This window comes from Humulus lupulus, chromosome 7 (assembly GCF_963169125.1).
Source record: "Humulus lupulus chromosome 7, drHumLupu1.1, whole genome shotgun sequence".
NCBI classification, from domain to species: Eukaryota; Viridiplantae; Streptophyta; class Magnoliopsida; order Rosales; family Cannabaceae; genus Humulus; species Humulus lupulus.
The window spans coordinates 204,670,982-204,694,289 of NC_084799.1; the positions used below are offsets into that span (position 1 = coordinate 204,670,982).

A 23,308-nucleotide genomic window follows, 5' to 3' on the forward strand; every position below is an offset into this window, starting at 1 on the left:
TTTGTGATCTTGTTAAGGATTTGAGCTTGGGTGCTAGGCTTTGGTACTTTGGGAGAGTGTTCCACTGTGGAAGAGCACCATAACCTGAACTTGAGGTAACCGCTAAAGGACCAAAAAGTCGATCGTTCTCAGGGTTGTTCTTTTATTCGTTCTTGCTCGAACCAGAGGTAAGAAAGCTGCACCCCAAGTGTGACATGCATGGATATTCATGAAGCATGTTGATTGTGTAAATATGGACATGGACTGGATATGGAATGCTTAGCATATGTTGCTCATTTGTGCATGGTACTGACTTATTAGTCAGGTTTGGAAAAGGTGCTAGTATCAACTGTGAAGCTATGACTTATTAGTCAAGTTCGGCAGAGGTACTGGGCACTGATCACGTTGAGCTGACTCATTAGCCAGGATGGCCTTAGCATATATTATGCAAGCCAGTAAGATTTGATCTAATCGATTATTAGCGTTGAATGACTCAAAGAGCATTGATGCCAGACCGACCCCGAGGGTTGATGAATGAAATAAGCGCTTGGAGGCTAGTGGCTTACCTAGCAGCCACTCTCCCACTTGAGTTAGTGACATGCATGGCAGTCACTCAGTACGGTTTACCAGAACCTGTTGAAGGCTGGTGGCTTACCTATCAGTCACTCTTCCATTTGAATTAGTGACTTGCTTGTCAGTCACTCAGTGTGGTTTATCAGGACCTCATGTGGTGTTCACTCATTTGTTTGAAAGCTTTATGCTCAGTGTGATTATAATGATAATCATTTGATAATGTTTATATAAAGTGTTATGTTTTCTTGCTGGGCCTTGGCTCATGGGTGCTATGTGGTGCAGGTAAAGGGAAAGAAAAGCTCACCTAGCCTTGAGTAGAGAGCTGATGTGGTGGTGTGTACATATGCAGCCGCTTGACCACCACGGTCAAGGTGTTCTCAGAGGAACTAGGGGGTTTACCCTATTTTTGCCGCTTAGGTCGGCGGGATTGTAAATTTAAAACAGTAGTAACCATTTTGTACTGAGAACAACTTGTAAATGTTTTGCTTAGCTCTGCAGAGCAGTTTGTAATGAAAATCTCCATTTCCTTTTTATTGGTTTTATGCCTTAACCTGTTAATTATACCTAGAGCACGTTTTTGACCAAAGGACTCAGGTAGTGAGTCAAATTTCCGGTCCACCGTTCACCGTAACTGTTCTGGGGTAGCCAGGGCGTTACATCATTGATCTCCAATTTTTGGGTATAACACTAAGGAATCAAGCTAGGAGAAAGATTGGAGTTAGTTCAGGGATTGAAATCCTTGCTCAAGTAAGCTCTACAAACTTGATTTCTCTGTAATTTCTGTGATCAGGCAAGGTTTTTAGGGTTGTTAGCTTAAGTATGAATTAGGAGATTTAAGGTAGTTTTGAGCTAGTTTATAGGTCATATATGTTGTAGTGAACTTTTTGGGCGTTTGATTTTGGGAAAATGAGGTTTTGGTAGGAAATTTTTGAAGGATTTTGGATTGAAAACGTTGAAGATTTCTGGGTTTTGGGCTTGAGCTGCGGCCCTGTTTTTCAGGCGGCGCGGCCCATGTGTGTGAGAAGGCCCTGGTGGGTTCCTGAAACGCCTAGGCGCCGCGACGCAGGATAGGGCGCAATACGGCCCGCGTCCTCAAGGAGAGAGCCTTGAAGCTCTCTGACTTGAAGCGTGTCGCGGCCCTTAAGGGCCTGGGCCGCAACTCTAATTATGAGAAATAGCCAAGTCAGGTTTTTAGGCTCGGGAACTCAAACCTAAGTGCTCGGAAGGATTCTACTACCCGATTTAGTAGAATTCGAGGTCTCGGAGACTAGTACGTTATTCTAAAGCTTTTAATTGGTTTAGGTTTTAATGGTTATCAATTATGGCTTTGTGACTAGGGTTACCGTTAAGGCTCAGGATTGAGGATCGTGCTCGGGACTGCTTACACCTTCAGCTTGAGACTCGAGGTAAGAAAACTGCACCCAGGTTGTAATTGGGATTTAGAGCCCTGTTATCAAATATGTTTATGATTATGAATGTATCTGTATCTGAGAATATCTAGATAGGCACGTTTGATTGTGCTGCAATTGATTGTGTGTTCCGAAATCTATTTATTTGTTATATTTGATCTGAAAGTACGACCTAAGGCAGTCGAGGCTGATGTTAAGTGTGCGGAACACAGCCCGGCCTAAGCGTGTCGGGGTCAACTAAATAACCAGAGGACTCGGTCTAAGGGCGCCGGGCCTGAACGTTCCTGTAACGACCCAAAATGTTTGGCATTTGTTTCCTATTTTCTCTCTCTGCTCTCTCGATCCGGAAACCAAAATCCCTCACTTTCCTTTCGCATTCATTGTCTGAACCCAAAGGAATTCGTGGGCATTGTCTTCCACGACCATGACAACACATCAGTGGCAAGAAATCTGGATCGGAGTAGGTGGGTATGTGAGAAAACCAAAGAGATTGACGAAACAACCACGAAATAGGTAAAGGTGAGTGATTTACTTGTTTATTCTGCAATAAATTGGCTGGGCCTGGTTTATTTGTTAATTTTTTGTTCATAGGATAGATCGGGGCTGGGGAACACGCCATGCGTAAGATACTCTATGTACGGTGCCATCCACGTATCTGCCATCTGGATTACCATAGTGGTTTATTCTACTCGGATGCTTGGTGTACACAGTCGCTCAACTGGTACTATATTTAAGGTGTCAGCATCCTTTGCACTTGCAAGTTTGGCCAAAGCATCAACATTGGAATTCTGGTCGCGAGGTACTTGCTGGAGGGTGTATTTGTCGAATTGTGCCAACAGATCTTTTGTTTTATTCAAATAGGCAACCATTTTTAGGCCTCGTGCCTGGTATTCCCCCATGACCTGATTCACCACCAGCTGCGAATCACTGTAGATGTCAAGCACCTTTATATTCATGTCTCTGGCTAACCGTAACCCAGCGAGTAGGGCTTCATATTCGGCTTCGTTGTTAGAAGCAGTGAAGTCAAACCCATGCATTTGTTCAAAAAATGCATTAAATTATAGCTAAAAATAATTAAATAAAAACTATAGTCTAAATACCAAAATGTGTCACTTAGTTTAAATTTATGTTTTATGATTTTATGTGAATCCTTTCAACATAAAATCACCACTTTAATCCCATAAAATTCTTCTTGTGTTAATCATAAACTCTTAGAGAAAAAGTCACAAATTTATAGTCTAAAATGATTCTATTATTTTATGTGGATCACAAACACATAAAATCATATATTAAAATTCTTTGAAAAACTTTACATTTAATTTATACCTAAATCTCAAACTATGGTCTAAAGCGATCAACTCACATTGCTTTTAATTAAAATAATATTCACCAATTATTATTCACACTCTTAATAAAATTAATTCACAAAATTTGTTTTACATAAAATGAAAAAAAAAAAGAAGAAATAATAATAATAATAATATTGATAACAATAAATAAATAAATAAAAATCTGAAACATTGGATAGCAGTTAAGCATACCTTGAAGTATTTAAGGCATACTAGGGATTATATGTTAGTATACAATGGTGGTGTTCTAAACCCTGTAGGCTACACCAATTCAGATTTTCAGACTGATGTCGATGACAGGAAGTCTACTTCTGGAATGATGTTTACTCTTAGGGGTGGAGCTGTGATATGGAGAAGCGTAAAACAGTCTCCAATCTTAGATTCAACCGTGGAGGCTGAGTACATAGTCACGTCAGAAGCAACTAAAGAAATAGTCTGGCTAAAGATGTTATATTCGAATCTTGGTGTTATTCCAGAAATGGATAAACTGCTTGTGTTGTTTTGTGACAATAAAAGAGCGATAGGCAACTCGAAAGAACCTCGTAGTCACAAGAGGAGTAAGCATATAGAAAGGAAGTATCGCATTATTCAAGAATATGTGGCCATGGGAGATGTGAAGGTTATAAGGATTGCATCTGAAGACAATCTTGTCGATCCGTTTACAAAGACACTACCAAAAGCTACTTTTGATAAGCATATCAAGGAAATGAGATTAGTATAATTAAGGCATTAGTTTCAATTAGTGCAAGTGGAAGTTTGTTAGGGTTTTATGCCCTAATTTGTAATGACACAACTACTCTAGACTTTGGACCATTAATGAAAACTACACATAGATCCTAATCCTTAATAGAATTTACAAGTGAAAAGATCATAACTTTATTAAAACGTTAAAAAAAACAAAGGTCAAACTTATATAAAATTTAAGTTAGGATATGGGATCCCATTGTTTTAAAACCAAAACATGACATAATGATAATTAAAAAGAGATTACATAATAAAATGCGGAAAAATACATATAAAAACCATAAGAACAAAAAAAACTACATCCTCGAAACCGAAACTCTCGACTCCTTGAATCCATTCCGCCTCAATACACATTCCCCAAGCTTCCAAGAATCTTTCCCGCCACTATAGCTATTTTCCTGCACATATAAACATAAAAGGAATGAGCCTAATGCCCAGCAAGGAAAAATCTAACATATAACCATATACATAAAAATTCATAATGCAACATAAAAACATACCATAACACTTATGTCACATACATACTATAATGACCATTATTACTTGGGGTCCCATAAACTAAACAAGTCATGTGCACATTAGATTAGTGGGGCTTGCTAGCTAAGCAAGTCATATGCCCATAATCTATTTGGGGCTTGTTAGTTGTATAGGTCATATGCCCAAGTCTACAATCATACTTAACATAACATATTACATAACATAAAATCATAAGATAACATATAAAAGCATATAACACATAAATCCTATCCTATTTTCCTTACCAAAATAATCGGGATATGAGAACTGATTTGGGACCTTGGAACACTCCTAAAAACATTTAAAATATGGTGAGTATATTGAAGAAAAGGGATGAAAGTGAAAAAGGGACTATGCTATCAAAATATACTTACCAAAAACCTTGTGCTTAAGCACTTGGATTTCCTAACCAAGAATAAGAATAAGGTTAGAATGAGTAGAAGACTATGAGAATTTTTAAAGAACATAATGCAGAAATGGACTAGAGTTTGGGATACCTTGAGTACTTCTATGATCAATCTAAACCTTGAACTGAAATGTGAATAAACCTTACTTCCCCAAGTGTTTGAGAAGCTTATAGTGATCAAGCTTATAATTCCCAACCCAAGTATTTACACTCTCACACTCACCTAGCAACTTGCAGCATCTGAACTTAGAGTAATAAATGAATAAATGGCTGGGTACTAGGTCCTATTTATAGAGTTTAGGAATGAAAAGATCTTCATTTAGCTTGAATAAAAATAATGGCTTTTAAGTGAAAATAATTTGAATTATCGTTCAGCAGAGGCTGAAGACTCGTTCAAAAAGATGCTGGACTTATCAAGAGGTTGAAGGTTTGAATGGAGAATGTTTTTGAAAACTTTCAAAATATACTGAGAGGGGCGATATATTGCCCCCTGTAGGCGATATATCGCCTGGGCCAGTATGCCCGAGGCAATCTTGCAACGTTTCGTGTTTTTCGTATCTTCGTGCTGCGATATATCGCCCCCTATAGCTGCGATATATCGGCATACGCTGATTATTTAAACACAAAATTACACATTTTTAGCTTAATTTAAATTGAGTAAACAACCTTGACTAAGCCCTCTAATGTTTTCAAAGCTACTGACTGACCTTAGAGTATTCAAATTTTAACCTTAATAAATTTAATCCTCAAAATACTTAATTATTAATAAACCCATACATAACATGTGCTATTATCTAATTGGTTCTTATCTAAACCTTATAGTATAATAAATATTATCCTCAATATCAGTCATATTAATCAAACCTTAGGTTAAAATTAATATTCCTAAACTATAGGTTAAACTTAGAAAATCTACAAGTACTACTATGAGTGTCCAAATAAATTCCGGTCTGAACCAAAAATCCACAGTCATAAAGATAATACTATTATTACTATAATACTACTATCTAACTAGCTAAGTAAAGTTCTTGGACACTACAATTCTCCTCTACTAAAAAGAATTTCGTCCTCGAAATTTACTTACCAAATAACTCCGGATACCGGCTTTGCATGTCCTCCTCCAACTCCCACGTTGCCTCTCGTTCAGAACTATTACTCCATAGGACTTTGACTATAGGAAAGCTCTTGGACCGTAACTGCTTCATCCCCCTATCTAGGATGCTAATCGGTCGTTCCTCGTAACTTAAGTCTTTCTGGAGTGCTATCGTATCGTACTTGAGGACGTGAGATGGGTCTGACACATATTTGCTTAACATCGAGATGTGGAACACGTTGTGATTATCTGCTAGTGCTGGCGGTAAGGCTAGTCTATACGCAACTGCTTCCACTTTGTCCAATATCTCAAAAGGACCTATGATACATTGGAAGACTGTGAAGACAATTGAAGATTGATTCAGGTTCTTGATAATACTCTGTGACAGAAAGGATACAAGGGTTAGAGAAACTGAAGGAAGGACACTATTATTCCGCTGCGTATACTGTAAGTATTCTTATCATTGTTTCTATTTGAATTCAATTTTAGAAACATGTTCTAAGTTATCTCATATTAATTTGTTTAATATTAGATCTACATAAAAATAAATAAAGATCATGTATAAGGTTTCCCAACACGAGGCACATCGAGGTCCATCGAGGACCATCGAGCCTCTATTCATGCAATCCATCGAGGCTTGTTGAGTTTCTTCGAAAATCATCAAGGCAAACAAAAAACCCATAAATGAACAAAAATTCATTCTGACAGTGAAGAATTACAATAAAACATGAAGGCATACACATATATATTCGAAATAGCACAAGTAATGTAGATAAACAAGTTTCCTCACTACATATAACAAATATATACTTACCCATACGATTTTTTCCCCAAGATCCGAAAGAGAATCCAAAATGAAGTTTCTTGGCTTGAAAGGATTCACAACTTGCTTTCTAGTTCCGAAATCCAAAATTAGCTTGAAAATTAGTATAGAATAAGATAATGGTGGCTGCCTTTGTGTATGAGAGCTTAGAGAGATAGAGAGGGAAAACGTGAGAGATGGAGAGGGAGAAGACAATAGGAGAACAAAGAGGGTAGCTTATGTCAGGGGCATTTTGGGAATGAAAGGGAATACTAAGATAAAAATATGATTTTTTTAGCTTGATATTATTTTGACATAGGACCCCCTTTTATGCATCAAAAATCAAATTTCCCTTGTCATATAGAAGATGTTTCCATAGCAAGATTAAACATACCCATGGCTGACATTCGACGTAGGGTAAAAGAGAGCTCCAAAAGTTGTGCAAGCAATGGAAATTGGACTCTAAAGTGATTGGATCACTTGAGTTTTGCGACAAAAGTGCCCAACAACACCTTAGGTGATCATGACACTTTCCAGAAATCGAAATATAGCCATTATAGATCATGATTTCTTTCAACTGGAATAGCTCTGGGCGCGGCTAGTGAAGTTGACAGCCAAACCCAATTTTGCTTTTCCATTTTGAACGGTTCTAACAACTCATGTAACTCCCAAAACTCAGTTTTACTTTCATAAACAACCAATTAAACATTGGTAACAATCATGGGGGTGTCTCAAAACTCTATAAATAGGAGTCTATTGCTCACTTGTAAGACACACCATTTTCTATCCATTTTCTAGGAAATAAATCACCTAGAACTCATACTTTTTATGTTTCATTTTATATTTCACTTTTGTTGTGTGTTTTTTTTTCATGTTTTTCAAAAGCTCCAAGAAAACTTTTTGCCAAAAAGAAGAGAAGAAAATAAAATAGTCAAATCAAGGAAGCATTCATCAAAGGGAGTAGTTCTTAATTTTTTCCATTTTATTAAACATTGAGGACAATGTTTCACTTAAGTTTGGGGGTAGTGTGTATGCATTTTTCTTTGTGTTTATGTGTTTTTTTTTTTTTTTTTTTTATGCATGTTTTTCATTTGTTGTAAAATTAAAAAAAAATTATTTTCTTTATTTGATTTTCTTTTTGTTTTTATGTGATTTTCATTTGTTATATAATGTTAAACAAAAAAAATTATTTTCTTTATTTTGTTTGAAAAAAATATATTAGTTATTTTCATTTTCTAATGATAAGAATTATGATTGAAATTATTCTTAGTTCTTAGAAAAATATAAATAATTATTAAGCTTTACTTTTAATTTTTAAATATATATTTTTCATAATATGTCACTTTTCTATTCTATTCGAATTTGTGATATTTGGATATAGCTTATTTAAACATTAAATTATTTAAATCTCTAAAAAAAAAAATTTAAATCCTATAATTTGCTTGATTATCTCTTGAGATTTAATTTATTTTTGTTTGGATAAGCTTGTCTAATATTCACATGATGGTTAGATATTTTTGTGTTTGCATGTTAAATATCTATTTTGAAAACAATTTTAACTTTTTAATTAATTACATAAGTTTTACTTTTATTTATGATTTTCTTTGAACTATTTCCTTTATGTAATTTTTGACGAAAACATTAGACATCACCAATTAAAAAAGAATGTGTGTGTTTTTCATTTTTCTTTTGCTGGAGGACAAGCAAAATATTAAGTTTGGGGGTGTGATAACTCTATAAAATAGAGTTATTTTACAACTTTTTATGTGCTAATTGTTGCTTAATTCTTGAGTTTTTAATTGATTTATTAAGTTTTTAAGTAATTTTGAATTTATTAGGTTTATTTTAATTTTATAGATTTTTGTGTATTTTTATAGTTATATTATTGTAAAATGTTATAATTTAATTATTTAAAATTAATATTGTTAAGTTAGGAGTAAAATGATGCAATTTTGAGCTTAAATGTTTAAGTAAATTAAGTTTTAATTAATATTTTCATTGAACTTTTGTTGTATATTTTATTATTGAAAATATTTAGTTTTAATTTAATTTATATTTTTTTATAGGAAATATGGTATATTTTTTAGCTCTTGAAAGCGAGAAAAAGAAGAAGAAAAAATGTGGTAAAACTGAAAATTGGCCCAGCCACAGCAGGTTCGGCCCAGCTCCTCCTAGGCCCAATCTGAAAGTCCCACCCCAGCAGCTCCATCAGCCCAGCCCGTGCCTCCTGTGCCCCCGCCCAGCCCGTCAGCAACTCAGGCCCATGCCACTCACACCCAGGCCCGCCTGCCTCATCAACCTAAGCCTTCAGCAACTGTTCAGCCCAGCTGCACCCACGGCCCAGCCTGCCTGCAGCCAAGCTTCCTCTCCAACCAATTCAGCCCAGCCGCTTGAGCCAATGGGCCTGCCACAGCCGCCTGCTCCAATTCCTTCACCCAGCCCAAGACACTGTCCCAGCCAAGACTTCCCCAACCATTTTCCTCGTTTTTGAGCCCAACAAATCAAATTGTCCCCTTGTCCCACAATATTTAAAAATACCACATTTTTACTTAAAATTTTCTACACATTTTACCCAAAAATATCATCATTACACCTTATAATTTACCTCTATTTGCCATATTATTATTAATTTAATCAATTTAATTAATTTAAATTGATTATTTTAATGTACTTTTTTTTGCTATAAATAAGGGAGTTTAGTGCTTAATTTTTTGGTACCATCTTATTTTTCTCTCATTTTCTTTCCACCATTCTCTCCTTCATTTTGAGTTTTTCAAGAGCATTTTCAAGTATGTATTTCATTTATTTTGTAATTTCTACTCTAGTTATGTGCTTCTAATCTTTTTCATAAGATTATTAAGATCATGATGAAGCAACTTGTAACTAGGTAATATTTATGCTGTATGTTGATTTCCCTTGTAATGCAACAAAGTTTATGGATTTTTCTTCTTCATGTATGTCTTTCATCTTTAATATCTCATATTTTAGATTGTTAGATAATATGCACTTTGTTCTTCATTTTGCAAAAACATAATATTCTTTGTGTAAGATGTGTCATTAAATTGTACACATTCATGCTTAGAACAAAAATATTATGTTTTGCCTTATAAATAATGTTATTTGATTTTTTGTTGTTTCATTAGGTTGATTCACATTAAATACTTTGAAATTATAATTTTGAAAAGAGAAGAAAAATCATGTCTTTTTAGAAGTAATTTGTACTTAAAATTATAAATCTATTTGGAAAATGATAGTTTGAATTATTTTAACTATCACTAAAACTTGAGAATCAATATACTAATAAATATTATTAAACTTACATTTTGTGGATTCTAGTATCTTAATAATCTTTCATTTTACCACTTATTTTCAAATCATTATTGATTTATTTTTATTCTCTTAAATAGTTTTATTTTCAATCTTTTATTTTATGTTCATAACATTAAAACTCATCAATCTTTGGAGCTAGGTTAGAATTTATTAATTTTGGTTTAAAATAGTTTTCTTTTCGATTTTAAGGCAACTCATTTGGGTTCGATCTCGTGCTTATACGAACACTATATTCCATATATGATTCGTGCGCTTGCGAGTATAAATTTTTAAAACATACCCATTTTGGGTCCATCAATAGGGTTTCAGAAAGACCGAACCCTAACATACAATTCAAGAACATATGAACTTCCTAGCAACTTATGGTCATGCCTAATAACCAGATTTTGTAACTTAGTAAACTTGCACGTACAAAATCCCAGAGCAAGTGTACATAAGATATAAATGCATAACACCATTCTACAATGGCTACCAAAAATCACTAAAGAGCTACAAAAATATAATGAGGTGTTCGGACACCTCTTAGATCACAACCACTAAATTCACTAGGACTTACTACCTGTTTAAACATTTCATTGGTTGATTGTACTTCCCCTTACCACGGTCACCAGCTCGAGTGTCAGTATTACCTAGTAATCACTGGATTTACAATAGTGCAGTCCCAGTACACACACTAGATTTCACAATAATACAACAATTAATCATCTAGGTAGCTAGCCGGATTCACATATCAATAATCCATTAACACACAAACTAGACTCCCCCCTGACTACCTCGGTTACAAATCAACAGACATTTGACCATGCTTCCCCGTACCTCGGTCATCAGTCCATAGTCAAACGATCGTGCTTCCCCTACCCCGGTCACAAATCAACAGGCATTCAACCGTGCTTCCCCCTACCCCAGTCATCAATCCATAGTCAATCGATCGTGCTTCCCCCTACCCAAGTCACAAATCAACAGACATTCGACCGTGTTTCCCCTACCTCGGTCATCAGCTCGAATACCAGTATTATCGAGTAATCACTGGATTTCATTGGAACATTCTATACACTTAATAGTACCTCCTAGCCATTACTAATTCAACCCTTAATCAATCTAGTGTAAAAAAAAAACTATAACAGACAATACAATAGCATGTTTCATGTTGTAGCGAACAATATCAAGATTAACTTACTTAACTTACTTAGCACAAACACAAGTGTGTACTTAAAATACATCTGTTACTAAGACTTTTAGGGGAATTCAACATACTTTCATAATCGTAATAGTTTGATTCCAGAATCATCTTACTTACATGTGTCACGGAGTTTAACCGGACTCTTATGTCACAGGTTTTAAGCCGAACATCTTATTTATATTGGTGGCCAATCGAGCTTATTTACCAAGTTACCGGGGGCATTCGATGCTTGCTTACTTAATTATCAGGAGATACCCAGTTCTTACTTACTTGATACTGGTAGCTAGCCAGGTGTCATAATCATTACTGCCTACCTTACTTATGAGTATGTGAACCCCCTTAGGACAACGGTCTTGAGTAACCTTCTAGAACTAATTTTCAACTGTGTACTTAAGTCTTAAATTAAAAAATAGTCATGTCATGTTGTAGCCAAACATTCACCAGTTGTCCTTAGCGGATACGCGAGATTCCTAAGTCCATAAATGAGATCTCCCGTGCAAATAACACTGTAATGGAATTCATGCAATGATTGGATTAATTATAGCGTTTGATTAATTAAGTTTATGTCTTTAAGTTGAGCGATTAGGGATGAACTTAACAAATTTTCAATACTTTAAAAGCATTTGTTCTTAAATCTTAATACTTAGACTAAGCCCTTGAATTTTTAGCCTTATCACATTATTCATAAAAACATGCCTACAAATAATGGTTTCGAAAATTTGGAAATAAATTCTCAATCGAAAATTTGGAAATAATTACAAGACAAAACTTTTTTACTTTTACAAAAATACAGTATAAGGAAACATAATCCCAAACCAATGAAATAGCCCACTTACAATTAAAGAATTTGTGCATCACTATAGAAGTATCCATTCCATTATATATATATTTATATATCTCTTCTATATAATAAGTGTGTAGATAATGGAAATTCTTGATTTTAACAATTTTTTATTTTTTTAATATTAACTTTAACGAAATATTCTTATATTTAACAAAATTTTCTTATATTTAACGGTAATTTGTAAACACTTAAACTTAAATAAAATAAAATAAATAATTAAAAAAATTAAAATATGATATTTTACAATAAAAATTATTTAAAAATAATAAATAATTAAACAAATTAAAATAGGATAATAATTATTTTATATATATATTTTTCAGAAATATATATAAAAGTCCACACGTGAAAGATAAATTTCCTAAAATAAAAAAAAAAAGAGAAAAAAGAAATACAAAAGTTTAGGTGTGTATTGTAACATGTCGGCCGTGAGGGCATATTACAAGCTAGGATGGTGCTCGTTCAGATGCGCATGCGAGGGTGCAGGCTGGTGACCATGCTGATGCATAGTTTGTACGGTAGTAGCATTTTCGTAAATATCTTCAATATTGTCCGGAAATGGACGGGACTTGGTAGGTTCCATATTGAAGGGTCAATGAACGCAATGGTGTGATCGGATTTGGGAGATTTGGAGAATTGGCGAGTTGAGAGTCAAATATGTCTCCCAAGCAAAAATCATATGTGTTCCTAATAGAAGGCTAAAAGCTCAGAAGACTCTTGTAGTGGGAGCACCTGGTGTCAGCTCTCCACCACCCCCGGGTGCAGGTGGGTCAAGTAAGCTACTACTAGTTGGGAGGACTAGTAGGGCGGGCATATGAGGACCACGAGGGGACTCATATGTCTCCATGAGTAGGAGTACTCATGGACATTACCGGGCTTCCCAAGTAGTGCGTCGAAGTGTGCTACCAGAGGTTTATGGGTACGGTTCCCTTGGATTACCGAGATGTTACTATGATGGAACGTGGCTCAAACCTCCGCGAGACGTCGTGGTGCGCCATGGCCACGAGTCTCGACACGAGATGGCACAGGAAGTCATTCGTGGAACTTGCTAGCATACATGCATTGAAGAGTGCACAATGCTTGAGAAGGACAGAGGTCCAGTGTGTGCTACTAGTTTGGCAGCTAATCTCGAGGACCTACCAACATGCGTGAAGGCATGGTGCCTTGAGGATTGGACCATGGGCGTATGGGAGTCCTTGGTCTGTGACGTGAGTTAATCGAATAGTATCGAATGGGGCATGATGAGAGGTGTTGGCACGTCAGCTTGGTGTTGGCTCTTGGCCACACATGCTACCTTGGCTTGCGAATGTCTGGGTGAGCATCGGTGTTGGGATTTGCCTTGCCATAGTGAGAACCTATGGACAGTGTGAGTGTCTTGGCTAGATAGCCTTGATGCATGGTTGCACCTATAGATGCTTGAGAGCATGACTCACCAGGAGTTGTTCGAGAGACGCAAGTGTGCAAAGGCACACGGTCGCGTGAAAAATGTGTCAATTGTTATTCGAATGGTTGAAAGGCTGACCTTAGATCAGAGGAGTCAAGGTGCCACACGGGCATTTTCGCTATCAAAATGTCAGCCCATGACACGTAGGGCCATGTAGAGATATATGAGCCGAGTCTTGGCAGGGAACTTGTGTTCATTCCAAAAATACCCTCGGACGGTGGAACAACAGTAGTAGTATTAGCACTACTAAGTTTACTTGACACGTCTGCACCAATCTTCCTTATAAACTCTGTCTCATTCCTTCATTATTAATTTCAGCAACAATACCCAAACTTTATCAGTCAATTTTCACATCACAATATATTATTGGATAATTATTTGATAAGGGCATAGTAAATGCCTCTACCTCTACCGTAGGATGTTTTCTAGTTTTGGCATTTAGAAAAATTATAACCTAATTTTATTTTTATGATCGTGTATATTATAGTTATAATATAATTTACAGTGTCCAAATCAGAGTTCAAACAGGCAATTGCACGCGTAACTAAATTTTTTTATACAAACTTTTTGAATCCTGATTTGGATACTGTAAATTATTCGGAATTTCTTGAAAATTGGTGGAATGTCTGCCATAACTATAATATACACTATCGCGAAAAAACAATTAGGTTATAATTTTTTTAAATACCAAAAATAGAAAATGTAAAATTATCCTACACTATTTTCATAATTCATTTCAATTACTATTTGCCAACCAAACATATAAAGTTAGTAACTTATGTTCTGTTAGTTTCCACATCAAACGCCTATAAAAGTTACACACTTACACTCCAACCATTTATGTAATAAGTTTCTATTAGACTCCAACAATTATTAACGAAACAATATTTTGTAAAAAAAATTCTAACTATTATATTATTTCTTTTTTTAAGGAAAGAAAATTTTATCTAATTATTATAAACCTTGTAACTTATGTTTTCACAATTATATAATTTTATTATTTTTAAAACCCTATGATGAAATAAGATGATTGGTGAAGATTTATCTGTTCATCTTCATATTGTGGTTTGGTTTGAATGCACATGTTTCACCTTAAAAACAATTTTGTGATTATATCTATATGGTATTTCTCATCCTTTGTTTTTTAGCAAGTTATTTCTCATCTTTTGAAATAGAGGAAATCTTGTATATATTTTTGTTTGAAGTCATGTGAATATCATATCTTAATAAATTAAAACTGTGCCCTTTTCATTAAAATAGTATAATTATTAATTATTAACCAACCAGAATCATTCATTTGAAACAAATTATATAGGGAATATAACTATTTGGTGCCTTGTGTTACAATACAGATTTGTTACCCTATATTTTTAGTAATACTCATCTAGTATCTGTAATTTGAAATTGTACATATTTGATATACTGGACTCAAATTTAAAGATCTACTATGAGAAATCTGTAAGCAAAGTCCTCCATTTAGTCACTTCTTTTTAATTTCATAATTTATTATCTTAAATTGACCATTGATTGAAATGAATAATCATGAATTCACAGTCAAGAAGATGATCAAATTATACTGAAGATATGTTTAAATGGAAGAATAGCTTTTTTTTTTCATCTATAGTATTCAGAAGTTCAGAACAATATACAAAGTTTTTTGTGGAGTATAATTATAATTATAATTACAAGACAAAACTTTTTCTTTTACAAAAATACAGTACAAGGAAACATAATCCCAAACCAATGAAATAGCCCACTTACAATTAAAGAATTTGTGAAAAGCAATGAGATTTATAATTTGAAATCATGAAGTTTGATCATCTCCTTTGGAAGTTAAGGAACTTGATACCATAGGCGAAGACGAAGAAGAAGCAAAGGACCCAACCAACATGAGCAAGCACCACAGGGATAAGGAAGTCATAGTCAAAGCCCAAGTTATCCTTGAGAAAATCATTCACCCTCATTACTCTACCTCCAGAAAGTTCAACATTGGTGGTGACATCACCGACTTGAGATGCGAAAATGCCATAGATTGTCCAGGCAACTGGAGAGCCCCAGTAGTACCACCTCCACCACACAGGGATGAGCTGCAAAGATTGCAAATGAATTGTTAGTAAATGCAGCCACTAAAACTTGGTATGTTTTCAATTGTGGAGAAAAAAGAAGTTGAATATGTGAATACATCCTCAGAAAACTATGCTAGTTGAATGATTTTCATGTCATTTAAGAATAAATGCTGATAAGATGAAGAGAAACTTGGTTTTGGATCACTTACCGGCCTGGGAATCATGAAACCAGAGAACAAGTTCCAGAAGCTGAGGAAGAAAGACATAACAATTGCAGCAATTTGATGGCCAGGAGTCAAGGCGACAACCATCATCCCGTACATGGAGAAGTAGGTAAAGCACATGAAGATGAAGTAGTAGAAGTAGAAAAACTTCTCAGGTGTCCAATCATACCCAATCATGGAGTACAGAATCATGCTGTATATGAAGGTCTGGATTAGAACATATACTGTTTCAATAGCAACCTGCACCACAGAAAATATGAATCACCATCAGATATGGAAGGAAGTGAATTAAGAATTTGTAGAGAAATATGTATACTCTTGTTTCTATAAGTTCCAATTTCTCACCTGAGCAAATGCATAAGGCAATTCTGAGTACATCCCGGCTGCTCTTTCGCGGTAGAAGACTGTTCTCTCAACCGAAACCACAGGTTGTACAGCAGAGGCATTGCTAGCTCCAAGGAAAAGTATTGCAGAATAAGTAGCTCCCAAAAGATTGATCAAGTCCTTTTGGGTATCTCTGTTAACAAACAATATAGTTTGCAGTAGAAGGTTAGCATGTAGCAATTATTTGAAAATAGAAACATAAATTTTGTAGTAGTAGCTAGTGGGGTTCTTGTTGAGCTTACAGCTTGGTTCCTTTGTCCCAGAAGATGATTCCAAATAAGACACCAATCATAACTGTCATGAAGAATCTTATGGCATTGAATTTGGAGTTCCTCCAGTATGACCAATGTTGTTTCCAGAAACAAGCCTTGCATTGTGTGAAAAAGTTGGTGGAGTATTTGGTGGGGAAATAGAGGTCCTTGCTGCCTGGTTGTGGGGTGCTTAGCTCCTTGATGAGTTCTTGGTTTCTCCTGAAATTCACAAAGCAAGGATGATATTATGAATACAAGCATCAAAGAGGGTGACACAAGTGGAAATAAAAATGGTAAAAGTTGCATGATACTTACGTATAGAGGTTAGAGTTGGCATAAAGTTCTGCAAAGTCAACGTTTAGCTGAGTCTCAGCCGCGTTAGAGGTGACATCCAACATCCAGGTAGCGGGATTGTAACCCTCTTTGATCTTAGGAATGCCTGGAATAGCCTGCAAGATTTCCATTGTTGTATTTAGAGTCATACTAATCGGTTAAGCCTTTATTGAGATGGAATCTATTAAATGGTAGAATGGTAACAAACCTCAAAATATTCAACAAGTTTATGTGAATGGCGACCAAGTTCTCCAGCATAAATAACTTGTCCTCCTCTTTTCATCAAGAAAAGCTAGAAAAGTAAAACAATGTCAAATTAGCACAACCATAGTGATACATGTTATAGATTGAAGCAATTAGAATTCAAATTATACCTCATCGAAAGCTTCAAAAATGTCTATGCTCGGTTGGTGAATTGTGCAGACAACAGTTCTTCCGGTGTCCACTGTGTTCCTCACAGTACGCATAACTATGGCAGCTGCTCTAGCATCAAGACCCGAAGTGGGCTCGTCCATGAAGATGATGGAGGGATTAGCAACCAACTCTACAGCAATGGTGAGCCTCTTTCTCTGCTCAGTTGAGAGTCCATCTACTCCTGGAAGTCCTACTATGGCATTCCTCAATGGTTGGATTTCAACCAAATCCATAACTTCTTCAACAAACATCTGTAAGAAACAAAAAACTTGAGTCAACTTCATGATCCATATCACCAGTTTTTTATGTTTTAAACGGTTGAAGTGACATGCCTTTCTTTTTTCTGTGTTGATATCAGAAGACAGACGAAGCCAGGCGGAGTACAAGAGAGACTCATAGACTGTGACATATGGTGAGTGGATGTCATTTTGTTCACAGTAACCACTGACACGAGCAAACGTAGCTTGGTTCTTTGGGTAACCAGAAATGTTTATGCTTCCTTCAATGTATCCACCAGTCTTTCTTCCAGCCAAGACATCCATCAAGGTAGTCTTACCAGCGCCACTGACACCAACTAAAGCTGTCAAAACACCAGGCCTAAAAGCACCACTAACATCTCGCAGCAACTGCAGGCGGCTTTCATCAACTCCTTGAGTCTTCATTTCCTGATAAAGACAAATTATTTTATATTAAGAAAGATGCATCAAGTGTTTATGATGTATTAGAATCATATGAGTTATTTTTGCTGGAAAGAAATCTTTAGGATAGTTGGCTTACTGCTGGCATGTCCACAGAGTAGTTCACATGGTTGAAAGCAAGTGATAACGGTTGGAAGGGTAAAACCATTCCTCGGCTGGCTTGATTGTTTGCAGCATTTTCAATTCCATGACTGTTTCTTTCTTGCATATCCACACCTATAATTTTTCATTGAAAGTCGGATATTAAGAATAATTTGATAGTAGAAGAGCTTTTTAATACAAAATCATTAGGAATTTAGTTTGCTGACCTTCAGAACTGGATGCCAATTGCGCCTTTGTTTTCTTTTTGGAGACCTCATCCGTAATCAGAGTTTTAGTATCACCAAAAGCTGAAGGTTTTCAAAAGAAATATGTCAAAAGAGGAATCATTTGACATAAATATTTGGAAATAAGAAAAACTGATTATCTACTTACGACTCAAATAGGTCAATGCTGCAACAAAGAGTACATTGAAAAGAAGAGAAAATGTCATGAGTGCTCCAATGCAAATCCAATACCAATATTCTTCCTTAAACAGGCCTCTTTGATCTAGAAGAACCTTCCCAACTGTGGAGTTTCCAAGAGGCTGTGAAAGAGAAGAAAAACCAGTTATCTTAAATGGTGAAGTAGTTTGTATGGAAAAAAAAAACACAGGTATTTTGTGCTTTGTTTACTTACTGCACTCCATCTATCATCAAGAAATTCATTAATGGCAATTGCATTTTGTCCATACATCATAGGAGAAACATAATAGCCCCAAATCATCCAAGGCTTAATGTCATCTGCATACCAAGAAAAAAATGGTTTCCATAAGAAGATGTCTTTAATAGCTACGAACCAAAGTATTTTCAATGATAAAACGTTCACAGTGGAAAGAAAATTCTAACCTTTGGCAACAATGTAACCACCAAGGACAAACACCAAAAGCAAGGTAAAAGATCCAATTGTGTTTGCAACAACATCAGTTCTTCCAAGGGCTGCAATGAAACGAAACAAGGAAAGTGCCATCTGATGAACACCGAAGAAGGCCAAGAACTGTTTAAAGAACCTGTGAATATTGAAGAAAAGTTATCAAATGATGAGAATTTTCAATTGTGTTTCCTGTGCACCAAATGTGAGCTAAATGAGAATTATGTTGAGATTTTCGCCCTTACCTTGCAGCAGAAGGTGCAAAACCAATGGTGTAGTATGTAAGAATGATCCAAATGCCTGATTCCAAAAATGAAATGGGAATCCTCAGAACCCAAATTGGCAATGCAAATGCCCAAGCAGGGTAAAACAACGAGTCCCTTTGTTTATAGAACACAGGAAGCCTGAAAACTGTCATGGCAAGCTCAGCCATCCCGTTGAACATGACATTAATAAGACTGAAAAAGAGTGCTCCCCAAAACTTAGATCCATCTTCTACACGGCCAGTTTTCATTTCTGTTCTTAAGAACACAGTCAGAGCAATTATAGCCATGATTGTGATCTGAGTAGTCTTGAAAATGTAGATAAAAGAGTTTCGCTTCATCAACATCCATTCCCTTGCAAACCCTGCCTTGAAGAGTTCCTTATTGGAGATACCATACTTTTCCTTCACAAGTGCAGCAGGATGAGTTGAGTCTTTATCATATGGAATTCTTTGATCTTCAGAAAGACTTTGACCAACATGAAAAGAGGTGAAGCCACTAGCAAAATCGGTCACAGAGATGTATCTATAAGGTTGGTTCTTTCTAAACCAGTACTGTTCTTGGTCCTTTTTGGAAGTAACTTCTTGCAGAAAGTCAGCAGCTCCTTTCCTATCTGGGCATTTGAACCCCATATGCTCGAAGAATTCAAGAACATTATTGCGAGGGCCTTGGTAGACAATCTGACCCTCAGAAAGAAGGATAATGTCATCAAACAAGTCATATGTCTCAGGTGCAGGCTGCAGAAGAGAGATGACCATTGTCACATCCATAATATGAACCATTTGCCTCATGAACTTGACAATCTGAAAGGTTGTGGAACTGTCCAACCCTGTTGATATTTCATCCATGAAAAATGCTTTTGCTGGTCCAACCAACATTTCTCCTGCATTATATCAATCAAAGATAATGCCAATTAGAGTTGTTTGTGAATACATTTAACAGTTTGAGGACAAACATGAACAGCTTAGCTTCATTGGCCAAGTTTATGTAATGTAAGGCAGCCACATACCAGTAGTTACACGCTTCTTTTGTCCACCTGAGATACCCCTTCTCATTTCATCACCAACCATAATATCTGCACAGATATCTAATCCAAGAATCTGAAATTTTTTAAAATGAACCATGTTAGCCTTGCAAAAATCAAGAGAAGAAAGACGCAAGCAATCTCAAAATGGAGAAGAACAAACCTTTAGAACATAATCAGTGATCAAACTGGTTTCTTGGCCTTCCATAGCTGTGGCTTTCATGAAGGCATCAATCTCAGAATCTGGTTTAATTCCAGCTGCTTTTTCCCGTCTAGACAACTCTACCAGCAAGTCATACCTTGTACCAACTCCTAAGCACCGCCCCGAAAAATCCAAAGTTTCACGGACTGTCATCTCACCATAGTGAAGGTCATGTTGACTAATATAAGAAGAGGTTCTCTGAGGTACAAACTCTTCAAATTCATGGCCACAGTATGTGACTTTTCCAGATACCTGTTTGTCAAAGTCGAACCCAAGTTATCAGTATAGACGTAATAACCAAACTTGTAAACATTTTAATACATCAGCCCAGTATTAAGAGAAGAGCACAAACCCTTAAATCATCATCAAGTTTTGCAGCAAGTGCTTTTAGTAATGTTGTTTTTCCAGATCCAGGCGGACCAAGAAGTAAAGTCAACCTGAAAATAAATCAATTTGAGTTATATAGCATTTGAAGGAGTTTAGATGGAAATTAGTAGAAGTTACCAATGAACATACCTTGAAGGTTTTGCTATACCACTCACACCTTGGAGTATCTTAACCACTCTTTTCTTTGATGGAGTGAGTCCAATCATTCCAATGATTCCCTATTCAAATGGGATTATAGGTTAGAGAACTGAGAATTTAAACCAAGAAATTAAGAGTAAAAAAAACAGAGTTATTGGTATGAGCTGAAATATTTGAAGTTACCTCAATCATGTTAAGACTGGAATTCAACAGTGTTGGAAGAGCTCTAGTTCCTACATATGCATCTCCCTCAATTGACAAATTCTGGAATCTAACTTCAACCTTAGGAATCTCAATCCCAACCCTGTTTTTTTCATAAACAAATATATCACGTTATGGATTTTGAAGATCTGGGACTGGGACATCAATACAAACACTTGTTAAACTCAAAACCAATTTTCGTTTTCGTTTTCGTTTTCCTTTTTCATTCATTTTCTCAGAAACCAAACAGTCAATAAACAATTACCTGTCATTTCTGGCCCTGAGTCTCTCCAAAAACTTCTCATTATCATCCTCAACAACTTTCAAAATACTCTCCATCAACTGCTTCTTGTCTTGATTACCAAGCTTAGTAACATCAACCTCTTCAAGCATCAACCTCCCATTACTCGTCACCTGAGTCAACATCCCTCTCCTCATCCTATCATAAGTCGGCAACCGCTCTATGGCCGCCCACCGGAGCTCCTCCTCGTCGTTCTCATGCGTCGACTGCCGTCCGCTCCGCTGGAACACGTCCGGCGCGTTCCACATTTCCCTCACACTGGTCGACCGCCAGCTACTACCCCGGCTGCTCGACTGCCGAGTCAAATCGTCCGCCATGGTAATATAGCTCGATCAAACTCAATCGAATCTTATCAACACCGACGTTAATCTTCTTCTTATGTACACTGTTTCATTCTCAAGAAAGAAAGATATTTATTTTGAGATGTGAATGAAAGATTTGTTTATAAGAGAACAGAAAGACAAAAGCCAAGTAAGCTATAATATATAGACAAATAGAAGAAGAATATACAAACGTTTGTGTCAGAGCTAACTGTTTTTTTTTCCATTATTATATATATTTTTGTTATAAATTATTTATTATAAAAACAATGATTTTTAATTATAAATTACTTACTATAAAGCCTTTGGTCAAAATGAGACTACTACTACGTATATATATATATATATATATAAAAAAAAAAAGATTCCAAACTCCAAAACCCGGCCATCTATTTGTGAAAACGTTCAAAGTCAATAATACAACTCCAAGTCTCACTTGCTTTGCCCTTTCAATAATTTTTTTTTTTTCACTTTTAAATATGGTTGTTGTTATAGGGAAAAAATAATGTAGAAAAAGCGTTAGCAATTACCGCACGTTTCGTTTGTTAATTATTGGTCTGTAACACGATAGAAGAAGCGCGTGTTGACATCGAACGTTTTGATTATTTGAAGAGTTAGTTAGTCGGCTCGTGACACGGTGGAAGAAGTACTAGCAAGTATGTTCCGTCTACTTGGAGAGCCAATTGACCGACTGGTGACATAGGGGCGAGATTGGGCGAAGGGACTCCTCCATGTGTGGCATGGATTGGATGTGTGTAATGGGTTGTTTGTGTTTAGATTTAGAATTTCGATTATTGAGAAATAGAGAAATGAGCGTACTATGATAATTGTGTTTGATTATTTGGAGAGTCAGTTAGTCGGCTCGTGACACGATAAAACAAGAACTAGCAAGTATGTTTTGTTTACTTGGAGAGCCAATTGACCGACTGGTGACATAGGGGCGAGATTGGGCAAATGGACTCGTCCATGTGTGGCATGGATTGGATGCGTGTAAGAGGTTGTTTGTGTTTGCGTTTAGATTTAGAATTTGGATTGTGGAGAAATAGAGAAAGGAGTGGAAATATGACAATTGTGTTTGATTATCTGGAAAGTCGTTAGTCAGCTTGTGACACGACGGAAGAAGAACTAGCAAGTATGTTTCGTCTACTTGGAGAGCCAATTAACCGACTCATGACATAGGGGCAAGATTGGGCGAAGGGACTCCTCCATGTGTGGCATGGATTGGATTTGTGTAAAGGGTTGTTTGTGTTTCGATTTAAAATTTGGATTGTGGAGAAATAGAAAAAGGAGTGTAAATATGACAATTGTGTTTGATTAGAAATAATTACTATTTATATAGAGTTAAATTAATCAATGATTTACAGAAATTTAAGGGTACAAAATTATAGGATGTATTTTACCATTTTTACTGGCCAGCTCATAGATTACAAAATAAGAAATATCTACCAAATCAGACGCTGTCTTGGAAAGAAGCAAAAGCCAGGT

The 23,308-nt window shown here is 36.0% G+C and overlaps 1 protein-coding gene across 1 annotated transcript; it reads right to left on the bottom strand.

Annotated features, from left to right (window-relative positions):
• Window positions 1-15,256: 15,256 nt before the first annotated feature.
• On the bottom strand, window positions 15,257-21,954 carry LOC133789181 (pleiotropic drug resistance protein 2-like). The gene is made up of 20 exons (XM_062226940.1): window positions 21,468-21,954; window positions 21,185-21,305; window positions 20,993-21,081; window positions 20,829-20,913; window positions 20,438-20,728; window positions 20,260-20,350; window positions 19,233-20,133; window positions 18,966-19,126; window positions 18,757-18,860; window positions 18,514-18,664; window positions 18,348-18,428; window positions 18,119-18,255; window positions 17,674-18,006; window positions 17,302-17,592; window positions 17,136-17,219; window positions 16,910-17,043; window positions 16,586-16,813; window positions 16,305-16,476; window positions 15,945-16,199; window positions 15,257-15,756 (listed from the first exon to the last, which is right to left on the bottom strand). The coding sequence occupies exons 1-20, from the start codon at window positions 21,818-21,820 to the stop codon at window positions 15,487-15,489; spliced, it is 4,332 nt and encodes a 1,443-aa protein (XP_062082924.1). The 5' UTR covers window positions 21,821-21,954; the 3' UTR covers window positions 15,257-15,486.
• Window positions 21,955-23,308: the final 1,354 nt, after the last annotated feature.